At 37.2% G+C, this 13,677-nt stretch overlaps 1 protein-coding gene across 1 annotated transcript in view; it reads left to right on the plus strand.

Annotated features, from left to right (window-relative positions):
* SLC49A4 (solute carrier family 49 member 4) overlaps window positions 1-6,249 on the plus strand; it is a 94,901-nt gene extending 88,652 nt beyond the window's left edge. Inside the window, exon 9 of the mRNA XM_034422731.3 lies at window positions 2,386-6,249. Coding sequence (XP_034278622.2) covers window positions 2,386-2,501 — 116 coding nt within the window. The 3' untranslated portion in view covers window positions 2,502-6,249. The remainder of the gene's footprint in view (window positions 1-2,385) is intronic.
* Window positions 6,250-13,677: the final 7,428 nt, after the last annotated feature.

Below are 13,677 nucleotides of genomic sequence, written 5' to 3' on the forward strand. Positions count from 1 at the left end.
AATATGATGCAAAAAAAATTCAGATAATTTATTTGGGTGTATGTTTGAGAGCGTAGCAGATGCTCAGCTAATACAACTATTTTCAACCATGATACTTCCCTGTGAGCATCTGCTGGGATGGCTGTTGGAGGCCAATTTTTGCAGTGGTTTGGGAACTTGCAGTCAGATATTCTCTCTTGTTGTCAGGGTTGTTAAACCAGGGGTGAAATCCAGCAGGTTCTGACAGGTTCTGAAGAACCGGTAGCAGAAATTTTGAGCAGTTCGGAGAACCAGCAAATGCCACCTCTGGCTGACCCCAGGGTGGAGTGGGAATGGAGACTTTGCAATATCCTTCCCTTCCATGCTCACTAAGCCACGCCCACCAAGCCACACCACGCCCACAGAACCGGTAGTAGAAAAATTTGGATTTCACCACTGTGTTAAACTCTGTGAAAAACTGCTTGGAGATGCCAATGGGAGCTTTTCATCACTCCATAGTTCTCAGCTACTGCATTCCAAACTTAATGATCCTGATATAAAGTTTGATTTTGACTTTAATTGTATTAAAGTTTATGGCTATGCTTTCTTTTTTATCTTTAATTTTATTGCTATAATGCTCCCTGAGTGGGGTTTTTTTTTAATAAAAGCAATAATACAGTTATTAGCCATTCATTAAGATATATAATTGTCTCTGGTAGGAATGGTTTATTACATATTTCCTCTTTAACATGGAGATTTTAAAGAAAATACATTGTGTTTTATACTTAGCCTGTAGATATGGGATTGACCTAAACCATAATACTTGAAGGGTTTTTAGATCTGTAGATGTGTAGAGAGAATTAGAGAAATAGAGAACCAAGTGGGTGTTTCTTCACTTTTCATTGTTGCATTGCCCTTAGCTCAGTTATAGAATTGTTGTTTTAAAATTTGGGTTCTGATTTGCAATTTTGTTTTTTTCCAGAAACATACGGTGTTTCTCCGAAAATAAGACATGTCCAGATAATAAGCCCAATCGGGCTTTTTAACGCATGCAATGATATAAGCCTCCCCAAAATAAGCCCCCCCCCCCAACTACTTACACGCATGCTCAGCCGGCCCCACCATTTCCTCTGGTTGCTTGCCGCACAACCAAAAAGAGTTGAGGAGGCAAGGCCGGAGGGGGGCAAGGGGGGAACATGCCCTCCTCTCCCTGTTCTTCGCACCAGTCGAGCGGCCCAACACATCCCACCCCACCCCAATGGCAACTGCAGCCTGGCTGCTTCCCTTCCCCGCCGTCTCTTTATCGAGAGGGGTGGCAGGTGGGGCAGGACATTGCGTCCAGGGAAACACGGTGTAAAAGAAAACCTTCTCGCGAGCTCAGTCAAACTTCATGAACTTGCAAGGTTTTCTTTTACAGCGTGTTTCCCTGGACACAACGGCGAGGAATGCGATGGAGCTTGAAAGGTAAGACGCGCTTCTCACCCGCCCTACTTGCCACCCCCAAATTGCATCCTTAAAGGGGGTGGGTGGCTAAGCGAGGGGCAGGAGCCCTGTCATGCCTGGCAAGGGGGGGAGAAGTGAAGGCAAGGGGAGCCATGTCTCACTCCACATGTCTCGCTTCTCACCCACCTCACCTGCCACTCCTCTCAATAAAGAGACGGCAGGGAAGGGAAGCAGCTGTTGCCATTGGGGAGGGGTGGGATGTGTTGGGCCGCTTGGCCAGCGCGAAGAACAGGGAGGAGAGGCGCGGGACATCCAGTCCAGGGGTGGATTCTACTTACCTTTACTACTGGTTCATAACGGGGCCGCACACTCTTCTGCGCATGTGCAGAAGCATTTTGGTGATGGGGTCGGTGGGCGGGGCCTCCTGCCGGTTTTACTACCAGTTCTATAGAACCGGTGCAAACCGGGGGCAACCCACCACTGATCCAGTCCCATGCTCGCCACCTCCTGCACCCCCAGAGTCCCTAGGGAGTTGTGCGGCATAGAAATGCGACTAATAAATAAAATAAGACACCCACCCACCCACCCCCGATAATAAGGCCAAGCCCTTATTTGGGAGGTCAAAAGAAAATAAAACCCTGTCTTATTTTCAGGGAAACACGGTAATTTTGTACACTTAATTTTTTGTGTTTCAAATATGATACCTAATAGAAAAAACTCTCCCAGTCCTGCTTTCAGAAGTCACTAACGTCATGATTTCTCCCAATATCTGTTGTTGATGAGATCAGTTCCTTCTGGTAAAAGTACTCATTTTGAGACGGTTGATTTTCACTTGAAGATAGCTTTGAGGCTAAAAGCATTCCCCCATCCCCTCCAAAAATATTGTGGAGTCTAGATTGTGAGCCTGTTTTTAGAATTACTGCTTTATTAAAGTGAAGTACAGTGTTACACAAATAAGTAAACTATTTCTTTTTCCTTCTATAGAATTTTCTTGGTTTAACTGGTGCCTCCCAGGTTCCTGCTTACTAAGCCTTCTACTCATCTTATGCTTCAGGGAATCCTATGACAGACTTTATCTGGATGTAATTGTCTCCGTTTGAAAACCTAAAGCAAGGAAGTTGAAGAGGATGGAAAATAGTACTGGGTTTAATCTTTTTTCTTGGAAAACACATAGACTAAATGTTACAGTATACATTCAAAAATTCACCGGGATTTTTTGATTGAATTTACAAACAAAAAGGGTTATTTTTAATTCCTAATACGGTATTTTATCATTTAGATTATTATGACGAGTCTTGTATTTGAATGGAATTAGAATATTTTTTAAAAGAAATATCTATCCAGAAGAATGTGTGCTAGAAGAAATATGAACTGTGATATTTTATTTAATAAGCTGTTTGACTGCAAAGATGTGTGCCAACTGAAACTACTTATAACAAAAGTATAATAGCAATATCATCACAGTTAGGAACTAATGATGGAATTTTTATGGATAAAAGCTTCTTTTTAACTCTTTTTCTTTTTTAACTGTTTGGTGTTTTAATGAGAATTCTGATAATCCCATATTTGTCTTGCTTTGTAATAACATGTTATTTCTTCATTGTGGCATGTTCATAACTAGTGCTTCCGTGATGACAGATTTTCAACTTAGTTGCTAGGACTGAACAAATTGTTACTCTCTCACTGTGAATCATCTTGTTTAAGAGGGAAATTACACTAGGATTTTGGTTAAATACAGCATAAAAGCTTTAACATCTCCCTAGTTTTTCTATTTGAAGCTATTTTTGCTTATTTAATCTAGAGATACCATTCTTTTATTTTCCTCTCCAAAAGACAGACAGACAGGCACATACATACCCATGGGTGGGGTGGGGTGGGGGGTAGGAGGGGAAGAGAGAGAGACTTCTTATTAAATGGTTCTTGGCAATTGGTGCTATAAATTATGTGAAATTATTTAAATGAAATTGCCTTATAGCCTTATAGGCTAATACAGACATTTAGGTGAGTGGATAGAGAATTGCAGTCATGGTATACAAAATTGTTTCTGTTCTTAAGGACTGATAATGTCTTATAAATATGGCTTGGTATTGAAGACTTTTACATGGTTTCCTGAGAATTTTTTTGGCTTCCTTCCATCAGGAAGGAAGGCCCTCTTCCCAAAATCTTTTAAAGCCAATGAAACAAACATTACAGTTTGTCTATTATAGGTTAATCTTCTCCTCAAACTTGTTTACAATGTAAAGGCTCTGCTTTCGTTTTTTAATAACTGTTTAGTAAAGAGACCTATTGGTAGTTTCAGTGGCCATAAGAATTGCAAGATCAAAATATCAGAATACGCAGTTTCTGAAATTTAGCATAAGTTGGAAAATACAATGCTTTTATTGCTCCTGCACCCTGTATTAAGAGGGACAATTTTTTTATTTCAGTTGTTTCCAATGTTCTTTCATCTTCAATTGATTTTCCAAATTCTCCGGTACACCAAATCTAAAACAAGTCACACATTGCGGAAGGTAGCTTATTTTTCTCAGTGTGATTTCTCATTGTTACGTTCATTGTGACACACATAAAGGGATATGTTGTGCTGTGATGGCCATCTTGATTTTTTTCATCCCCCAAACCCCAGATGGCCATCATGGTCATTATGATTCAGAAATAGATTTTTTTTGTCTTTTTTCCTATACGTAAGTGAACTATTTCTTTAAATTAACTTTCAGGAACATTAGTTGAGTTACTTGATGCATTTTATAGAATGAGGCCACAGTACTTGATGGGCTAGCTACAAGGAAGGCAGTATTTCATGCATTAATGCCCTGGCTCTTGGTGCCTTGGGCTACCATGGAGGCTGTCAAGGGCCACATTAAAGGATGAATTGTGCTGGTTGTATGAATTGAATCTTGGAAACTCATGAAAGATAAAAGGCTTTATAATATAACAATAATAAAAAGTAAGCCATGCTTAGTAGTTCATAGTGTACACCCCACATTTTTGGGAAACAAGAAGGGTAAAACTAGGCTGCGGATGAGCTTTATCTTCTTAACAACCTTTCAGACAAATAGAGCCAGTTTGGTCTAGGTAGGTTAAGGCTAGAAAGCAAGAGCTGCGAGTTCAAGTCCCGCCTTAGCCTACAAAGCCAGCTGGGTGATCTTGGGACCGGTTGCTTTCTCTCAGCCCAAGTTGTTTCACAGGGTTGTTATTGTAGGGAAAATAGGATGAGGAAGGTGTGTTGGATATGTTCACTGCCTTGAGTTATTGGTAAAAATAACAAAGGTGGGATATAGATAAATAAAATCAATCAATAGATAAATTGCTGCATCATTGTTATACAGTAATAAGGGGCTGGGCAGCAGTAGTGGGTTTCAAATCCCGTCGCTACTGGTTTGCTTGTGGGCATGTGTGCGCAACACTTCTGCGCATGCGCAGAAACGTCTGGTGGGTGGGCGGAGCCTCCCACCACCGCCGCTACCAGTTCACTGGTAGCAACCCACCACTGCTGTGCAGACTTTGCCTGATAGAGCAATGCCAAAAAAGCCGGAGTTGGATTATGACTGTAGTAAAGCCATATATATTAAATGTATGATAGAAGTAGCCCATGTTTTATTGTACACATAAACTTTCTGTCATTTGTTATGTTTCATTTTGCTTCTGTTCAGTTTGCTCCCTCGTATCAGATTAGAGCTCATGTGTTAAATATTCTCTCATCAGCATTCTCTGCCATTTCTGTTACTGGAGCTTCAGGGAAAGGCACTTTAGCACTACAGTCGGGGATCTCTCTGCAGGAGGTCAGGGAAATTCAAACTTGAAATATTTCACATTATTAAGCAGTAGCTGACAGTTTGTGATAGCTTTATGCCGCTGTTCCACAAGTTTTTGACTAGCTTTTCTGTAATTGTTACTGAATAACCATGGCTGACTGTCCGGTCTAATTTCAGAACATCCGCAAATGGAGCAACTTTAAGCTTAATTATAAATGATTCTGTAAAATTAATTTTTTTAAAAAACCTGCATCGTTTGACAAGTTAGCCCTGAATTCTCAAATTCCCAGGGCCTGGTCCAGTATTAGTTCTAACCCAAATCTATAATTTGCATAGATCAGCAGCAATATGCTATACTGAGTAAAATTACTTTTGTGCATAAATATCATAGTCTTCCATAATGTCTGTGTTACTAAACAACCCATGATCTGCTGGCTCATCCTTTCAGAAATATCTCCTTACCAAATTCAACAGTGACACAACTTCTAATGTTCTTTCTTCACTAGAAAACTTGGCATCCATTCAGAGATGTATGTATCTGGCTCAAAAATAGCCCAAGTTGAACTGTAATAGCACCAACATCAGCACAAGAAATGTTTTATGACATTTTGTATTCTGTCATAAACCGTTACGTTTATGTCATAAAATGTTTTGTACAATTTGCCAAATTTCAATTCCTGTGAAGATGGCCAAGCCCAGCGAGGCTTATATCTCTCGATTGGTTGTTTTTTCCCCCCCAGCTTAATAACAAAAGGAACTGGCATTCCTTTAGTTTATATGCACCATTTTACCCAGTTTAAAATTAAAGTAATTAGTAATTAGTGAATGGATTAATAAGGCTGGAAACTTACTGACTCAGTACAATTTATGTATAAATCGGCATAAGATTGTGCTGTAACATAAGTAGGATTACATTTGCATTGGATTGTGCCATGATGCATCACTCTAGGATCAGTTTTGTCCATACATAATTAATCAATATGTAACTAATTAGGGAACCTGTACCTTTTCATGTACTGTTGAATTCCATCTGCATTCGTGACAATTTTATTAGCATTAAAATAAATCAATAAAGGAAAAAGTACTTTTTTTAGAATAAGGGTTTTTTTGTCATTACAATTACTGTAGTTTGTTGCAGGAGGCAAGCTGAGTATTGAAAGGATGAGTTTGTCATAGTGAAGAATTTAAAAATACTTTACTTAGTGTGAACCGTTTCACGTTGCTTCACAGTGCAATATATTTGCTGAGAGGTAAATCCCATTGTATTTATTGAACTTTATTACTACCTAATTTATTATTTTAGCTTTAATGTATCCTAATAAAATTAGTAGGATTTGAAAAATGCATAATTTTTATTGGAATCTCTGCAAGCTTGCCATCATAGATGTGTGTGATTTCTACGTATAAAAATACATTAGAATCAGTGGTGGGATTCTGTTGTGGCTCCGTTACCTGAGCCTGTGTCATCGGCAGGAGAGGACTCCGAGAGTGAAGGAGAGGAGTTGGCAAGGCCTCCCTCTCCAGGACCCTCCTCTTTGGCAATGCCTTTGGTGTCCGCCGAAGGGCAAGAGATAGGGCCGGGGCCAAGCACGTCCACGCAGCCACAGGTGGACAGTGATGAGAGTAATGAGTCTTGGCTGGATCCTCGACAGTGTCGCAGAGATAAGCGCGCGCAACAGAAGAAAAGGCATGCCAGAGATTAGGCTGAGTCACTGGACCACACCCCACAGGATATAAAAGGGAGCGTGGTGGCCAGTCAAGCCTTGTGACGAACAAAACTGAAAGCTTCCACGCCATTCTGCATTGCCAGACTTTTGCTATAGCCTTTGCTGAATTATATTTGAACTTAAGTTACTCTGTAATTATTGAACATTTTACTTTGATGTACCAGAAGCGGAGAGACGTTATCTCTTCATGAGTAATAAACTCTTGGCAGGCAGCCACTAGGTTGCTACCAAGTTCCGTTATCATAAGGAAAAGGATTTTGTCGGCTGGTTTGTTTTTTAACTCTTGGACGTCTGTTGGTGTGTGTGCGTGTGGGACGGGGACAGAACAGATTCAGACAGTTCGCACCACTTCGGGAGAACTGGTTGTTAACTTTTTGAGCAGTTTGGAAAACTGGTTGTTGGAAGAAATCATTAAGGCAGAGAACCGGTTGATAAATTACTTGAATCCCACCACTGATTAGAACTATAAAACATTTTATACTAACTTCTCTGCAAGCTACTCTTACGCAGAGAACTCTTGGCCTTAAAAAGAAAGAAAGAAAACAAAATAGTCACTAGAGACTGGGGAAGGAATGCTAAACATTTTCCATGCTTTTATTCTGTTAAGTTGTGCTATTTTCCTCCATGACTTCTAAAAAAAAACCAGATAGAAAAGTAGATGAAGAGTTAAGCATTTTTAGTCTTCCTCAGCTTTTTATATTTGAATTTCTTTTTTTAAAGAAAATTGTTGCATAGGAGACCTTGGTATTATGCAGTCTATTCTGGCTTATATAATATGTTACTTAGAAAGTGTATTAAAGCTTCTATTGTTTTTATCTTGAACTCTATTTAAAAATGAATTTAAGAATTAAACTTAGAAAACACAATGGAAAAGATGTCTTATGTATAAAAGCGATGCAATTCACAGCAAAAGAATTTTTAGCACCCTTGTTCACGATTCTTGATTATTCCTGAAAAGGAATCTTCAACTCAGTGAAGCGAAACTACCAATACACCCTTAGCATTCAGCTTGGCATTTTCTGATGATGCTTGTAAATTAAACTGTGCTGCTATTTGATGCATCAGAAACATAACATTGGCTAGGATAATGCGATAATCTCTTGTTGATCTGTTATATAGTGCATATATCTTCTTTTCAATAAATTGGTTGGTCTCATATTCAAAAAATGCATTTCCATACAACTTCTAAAGGGAAGTACAGATAATAGTCTATTTACGGCTCATCACTTAGCGATCACTTGAAGTTAGAACGAACCTACCTAGAACTACTTACAGCCAAGTTTTGAAATTCTAATGGCTGTTCATCTGCCCCCCATCCCCATCATATGATCACATTTTGGGTTCTTGGTAACTAGCATACAATTATGGCCATTTGTAGTGTCCTATGGTCATGTGATTTTCAGCATTTTTCCAGAAACCAGCATTTATTTCTGCTTTCTGGGGAAAAAACGCCCATTAGGTTGGTTAACAACCCCCATTAAAAAAGGTCATAAAATTGGACACAGTCGTGTTAACTATTTGATTACTGCTATGACTTATGGCCATAATTCCAGGATCAATTGCAGCCATAAATTGAGAAGTATATGTATCTCAGTGGACCGTATCTCATCTCTGCCTTTGTTAGAGAGGTACCTAGATATAAACTTTTATTTCATTCTCTGCTACATTTCTTCTGAATAAAATAAGTAGAAAAAAATGCAGTTCTTTTGAATTATACAAGAATATTGACTCTCAGTTTAATTCTATCTAGATTCTCTGACTACATGCATTATCAGCCAGTAGGCATTTCCTTTTTGATTACTTTAATATTTGAATTATTGTTTAGTTTGATATCAGAATAAATAAAAGGACTTAATTACAAGCATGTATATTTATTATTGAAGTAACAGAAGTCTCAGGAATATATATTAACAGATTATATGTAGTTTAGATGCAAAGAGGTTTTTTTTGACCTAAACAAACCTGTTTTCTGTCAATGCCCAGTGATTTCCATCCTTGCATTGCAAATTGACAAAATAAATAAGCAGCAAAGTATTTTTACATGCAAGATAAAAATTATAGTCATGTGACTTCACTGTACATACAAAGATGTAAAGGTGAAAATTGAGGACTTAAAATATTTATAAGTGCTAAAGATGGAGAGATTTATCTTTGAACAATTGTTTTATATATGTGAGAGAATAATTTTATTCCAGGATGAGTACTATAGGAGTCCTTGTTTGGTGATTTCCTCATTTAGAGACAGTTTGCAGATAAGGGTGATGAAAAAACTAAATTTGCTACCAATCTTTGCATTTACAGCCTTCATAGTTCTTTAGCATAAGATCTGTGTAAGTAAGATTGTAAGCACCGTTAAGCTTTTGCTTAGGTACCACTTTGCTTAACAACCAAGTTGCTGATCCCAATTGTGGTCACTGAACAAGGACTACGTATACTACACATTTTAAAATATATGTTTTTTTAGTTTGGGGAAATCATTTTCTGGTGTGCATTTATTCAGCTGCTCAATGGCTTTAGTAAGAAATGCACTGTACCCAACACCCAATTCAGCCTTCATATTAGGAACAAATTATGCCCATTATTACAACGGTACAATGAATTTGATTAGTTGGCCTGTTTTCTGGGGGTGGTATCTGATTTGTGGGTGTTGTATCACAGTCCAAGCCCTGTCCTTTTGTACGTCTGTCTGTATATGGGTACAAAAGGGAAGAGTGGGTATCTCGATGCCATAACTTCAATCTTGCAGATTTTGGCACAAATACACACAAAGCACATTGAGCCTATAGCAATGTGCAGAGCCTGTGATACATGGAAAGGAAGAAAGGGTGGCATGATCCCCAAAACTTGATTGAGAAAATAAGAAATCTTGCCCATTACCAGCTGTCCTGGTGTTGTGAAGTGTTGTGAAGAAAACTGTTTTACCTGACCTGAAAACATGTGTCAAATGTGTAACCTCTGAGTAAAGAAATAATATGCTACAGCTAATTGTAGTTCAACAACTTAACTAATTTCCATTTTGCATAATCTGTTCCATTTTGTATGGTTTTTATCTATCCTCCACTAAGCAGGAAACAATATAAAGAGGTATCAAAGGCCTCCTTCCCTTCTCAGAAAGGAAATTTTATTTTGTTCTTTTTCTGACATTGGAAACATAATACTTTTTCTTCTTAATACATTCTCAATCATGTCTTAATAAAACTAGAACTGTCCTTCGTGTCATTTGGTGGCTTGGTACTTTGAGAGTGTTAAATTTCTACAGTTTTGGATATCCATCTGACATCTTAAGTTTAATTTTTATTCTCTGTTAAATGTGCACTCCTTGTTCTGACATACCTACCATCCACTAAATAATGGAAAAGTTTTCATAAATGACTTCATCTTTTTATAAATACTTACAGCTTTGAGCTATGGTGGAAGATCAAAAATTTATATCTTTTTTTTTTTACTAGATACCTACAAAATCCTTTGATGTATGAATTAACCTAGGTTAATTCTAATATATTTAAAGTTAATTTCAATGCTTTATTAATTTAACATTTTACAATCCCTTTCCCAATCCCCTTTCACTTATTTCTGCCATTTTTTAAATTTCATTTTAATACTTTATAAACAAGTGTATAAGCTCACCTGTTGGAATTCTGCATGTTCTTCTGTGTGCAATATTTCTAACTGTTTCTTGAGAAATGTTTTTTACAGTTGTGTTAATTACTTTACTTGGTTTATTTTAACAAAGTCTGGTGGCGTGAATATAAAAAAACTAAAATACCAATTCTTTTTGGGGGTTTTGGGGGGGGTGGGGGGTTAAATTAAGCCTGATATTGTTAAAGGAAGGGAGAACTATTAAATTAGGATTTGTAATAATTTACTTTTTGTAATTTTGTAAAAAAAAAACTTTTATTTTAAGGTTCTACTTTTGTAAGTAATGTACTGACATGCGGCACAATCTGTCAGAAGCACATCCTGCTTTTATCTCATTGAAATTTGGGAAAAAGCCCTACCTCCTTCATCTTATTTTTTGAACTTTAGCAGGATAGAGTTCTCATATATTGTGCCTAAAATGCCTATTATTTTATAAAGAGAAGTTATTTAAAACCACTGTCTAATATACTATAAAAATAAAACTTCCTGTATTAGAGCTATCTTAATGCCATAATCTTACTGTTAAATGTTGTGTTTTAATATGTGTAATACTTGATATGCATTAAAAGATGTTAATTATGGCCTGTGAATCATTTTTCCTGTCAAGTACAAGATCGTATCCAAGAATTTATTATTTATTAGTATGTGGAAGTATCAGCAAGTATTGCAAGCCCAAATGGCAAAAGAAAGTTCAGGACCATATTGGTTGAAAAAATGCAGAAGAGGCCTTCATCCTGCAATGGATAGACAATGGCTAAAATGAGGAGGAGGAAGAGGAAGAATATTGTAGCTGATAGTTTTATTTAAGCTGGATATACCTGGTTTTACTCATCCAACATGTCAGTCACATTTTTTAAAGAAACATGTATTACAGATTAAATTCAAGACCAGTCTAAAAACAGGGAACATCTTCCAGGTCACCTTGCAAATCTTGGTAACTGCCATGACCATTAAACATTTTGTAGAGTTTTTCTCCCCCCCACCCCCCCCATGTAATAATTTCATAAATCGCTTTTTCAGAACAACTTTTCATCCTTCACTGAAATTTCCATATTCTGGATACTGTGTCTTTCAACAGGAGGAAATCTTTGATTTATAAAATTGACAGTGACCAAGAGAGGACATTATAAAGGTTTAGTCAAGCTATAAATCTTAATTACACACTTGCATACTGACATAAGAAAAAGATGGGAAAATATCAAGCACTCGTTCATAATTGTATGGCTCTGACATGCTCACAACAATCAAATGACTCCACAACAAACCTTTAGTAGCAGTTGGATAAAAGACCTTTCCTCACCAGAAAGAAGACATTTTTAAAAAATCATGTAAGGAGTGGGGAAAGAACCTGATCCCTTTTTTGTTAATCCATCAGACAATCCTTACTAAACTGTCTGGAAAAGATGTTCTGGAAAAATCAGTTCTATAAAGCAAAACGAGGGTTCTTGTTTGCAAACTAGGTACATGCTATAGAACTCAGAAATAATGGGATTACAGTTTTGAGCTAAATAACAAAAATCCACATAACTGAAATTTCAAGTGTGTGTTCTGGTTGCAGTAATAAACTCACCCCCAGCCCCCATAAACATTAGAATCTGGCAAGGAATCTTTAAAAAATGAATTAATTTTTCAATAAAGTCTTCGTAAGCAGATCGCTTCATCCTGGGGTTATTCGCTTTCTTTCTAAACAGCTATCTATTCCAAGTTATGTTCGAAATGTGTTAATCATTTCATGTGACTCAGTCGTTAGACATCTCAACTTTTGATTTATTTAGAGCATTAAATCTGTGGGTCAGATTTGGCATTTTTTATTTCCAATTGTTTCAACAGAGATCGGTATTCTTTCTCAAGACACGGCATCACATTTTTTCTATAATGGCCAAGAATTTTATGAACACAGTCCTATAATCTTGTGTAAAAGTCCTGCAAGATTTTACACCTTTTGCTTATGATTTTGTGAGAAATCTAAAAATTTTGGCAATTTCATGAAAATGCTGCCATTTTTGTCTTTAATTTCTGTTGGTCTTGCATAGACATTAGGGTTTGTTTGGTGTTTGGGAAATATGTTGGTGCCTGCAAGATTTGTGGTTAACTCCTATGCTACAAGAAGACGATTTGCTAATTCACTGAATCTACTTTGGAGAGTCTTCAACCTTCTAAACCTGCCTTGTATGTTGGGGAATTGGGAGTGGGGAACGATCTGCAAGAATTTCCTCTTACTAGTCATTCTTATGTGAACCCTCTTCCAGAAATTCCACTGGTCCTGTAGGTGTAATTGCAAAATTTGCTAATTTTCTGTTTTCTTGATGTAAAAGGAATCTCTCTCACACACAAGCAGAGTAGAAGAAAAAAAGAGTAAAGGAACTGCTTCTTTAAGGTACCTCTCTGTAGAATTCACAAATCCCTTAGAATTCACAAACTGGTTTAGAGGTGATGAACTAATAGATGGCATCATCCCTATTCCACTAAGTTATTTTCAATGTGAGAAATGACTACAAAAATATGTTGACATTCCCATTTTCTTCTGATCTACAGTAATCTGCAGGTCTCAAAAATTCAACGATCGGGCTTGTGATACGATGTATATAGCCAGGCTTATTTGCTGCTTAGGCAAGAAAGTATAATTGATACTTGGAATAGTAGGAAATTAGATACTGTGTACTGTATGTTCATATACTAGAGAAATGTTCTCCAATTTCAAGAGATATTGCCATATTGGCCAAAGATGCTACTACAATTAATAAAAGATGTGGTTCAATTTATTACAGCAACTGTTACATGACTAAATGAAACACAACTATAAAGTTGCACAGGATTTATCTGAATACAGAATGATTGATTTGGGGATATTTCTTATCCAGGAAATATTGATGCAACAGACAACAACATGAGAATACGGTCTCATGTAGTTCATAAAATCATTTTTCTCCATTGCATTAATGCAGAGAATACAACTGGCATTTAAAACTCTTAAAAGTTTTAAATACCAGTTGTGCTCATATATTTTAATGTATAAAATGTGCTTCTGAAATCTTGTACAAGAGCTCTTTAAGAAGATGTTGGATAACCATTTGTCTGAAGTTGTGTAGAGCTTCCTGCCTAAGTAGGGGGTTGGACTGGAAAACCTCCAAGGTCCCTTCCAACTCTGTTATTCTATT

Source organism: Pantherophis guttatus, chromosome 1 (assembly GCF_059756535.1).
Source record: "Pantherophis guttatus breed Tessera chromosome 1, ASM5975653v1, whole genome shotgun sequence".
NCBI lineage: Eukaryota > Metazoa > Chordata > Lepidosauria > Squamata > Colubridae > Pantherophis > Pantherophis guttatus.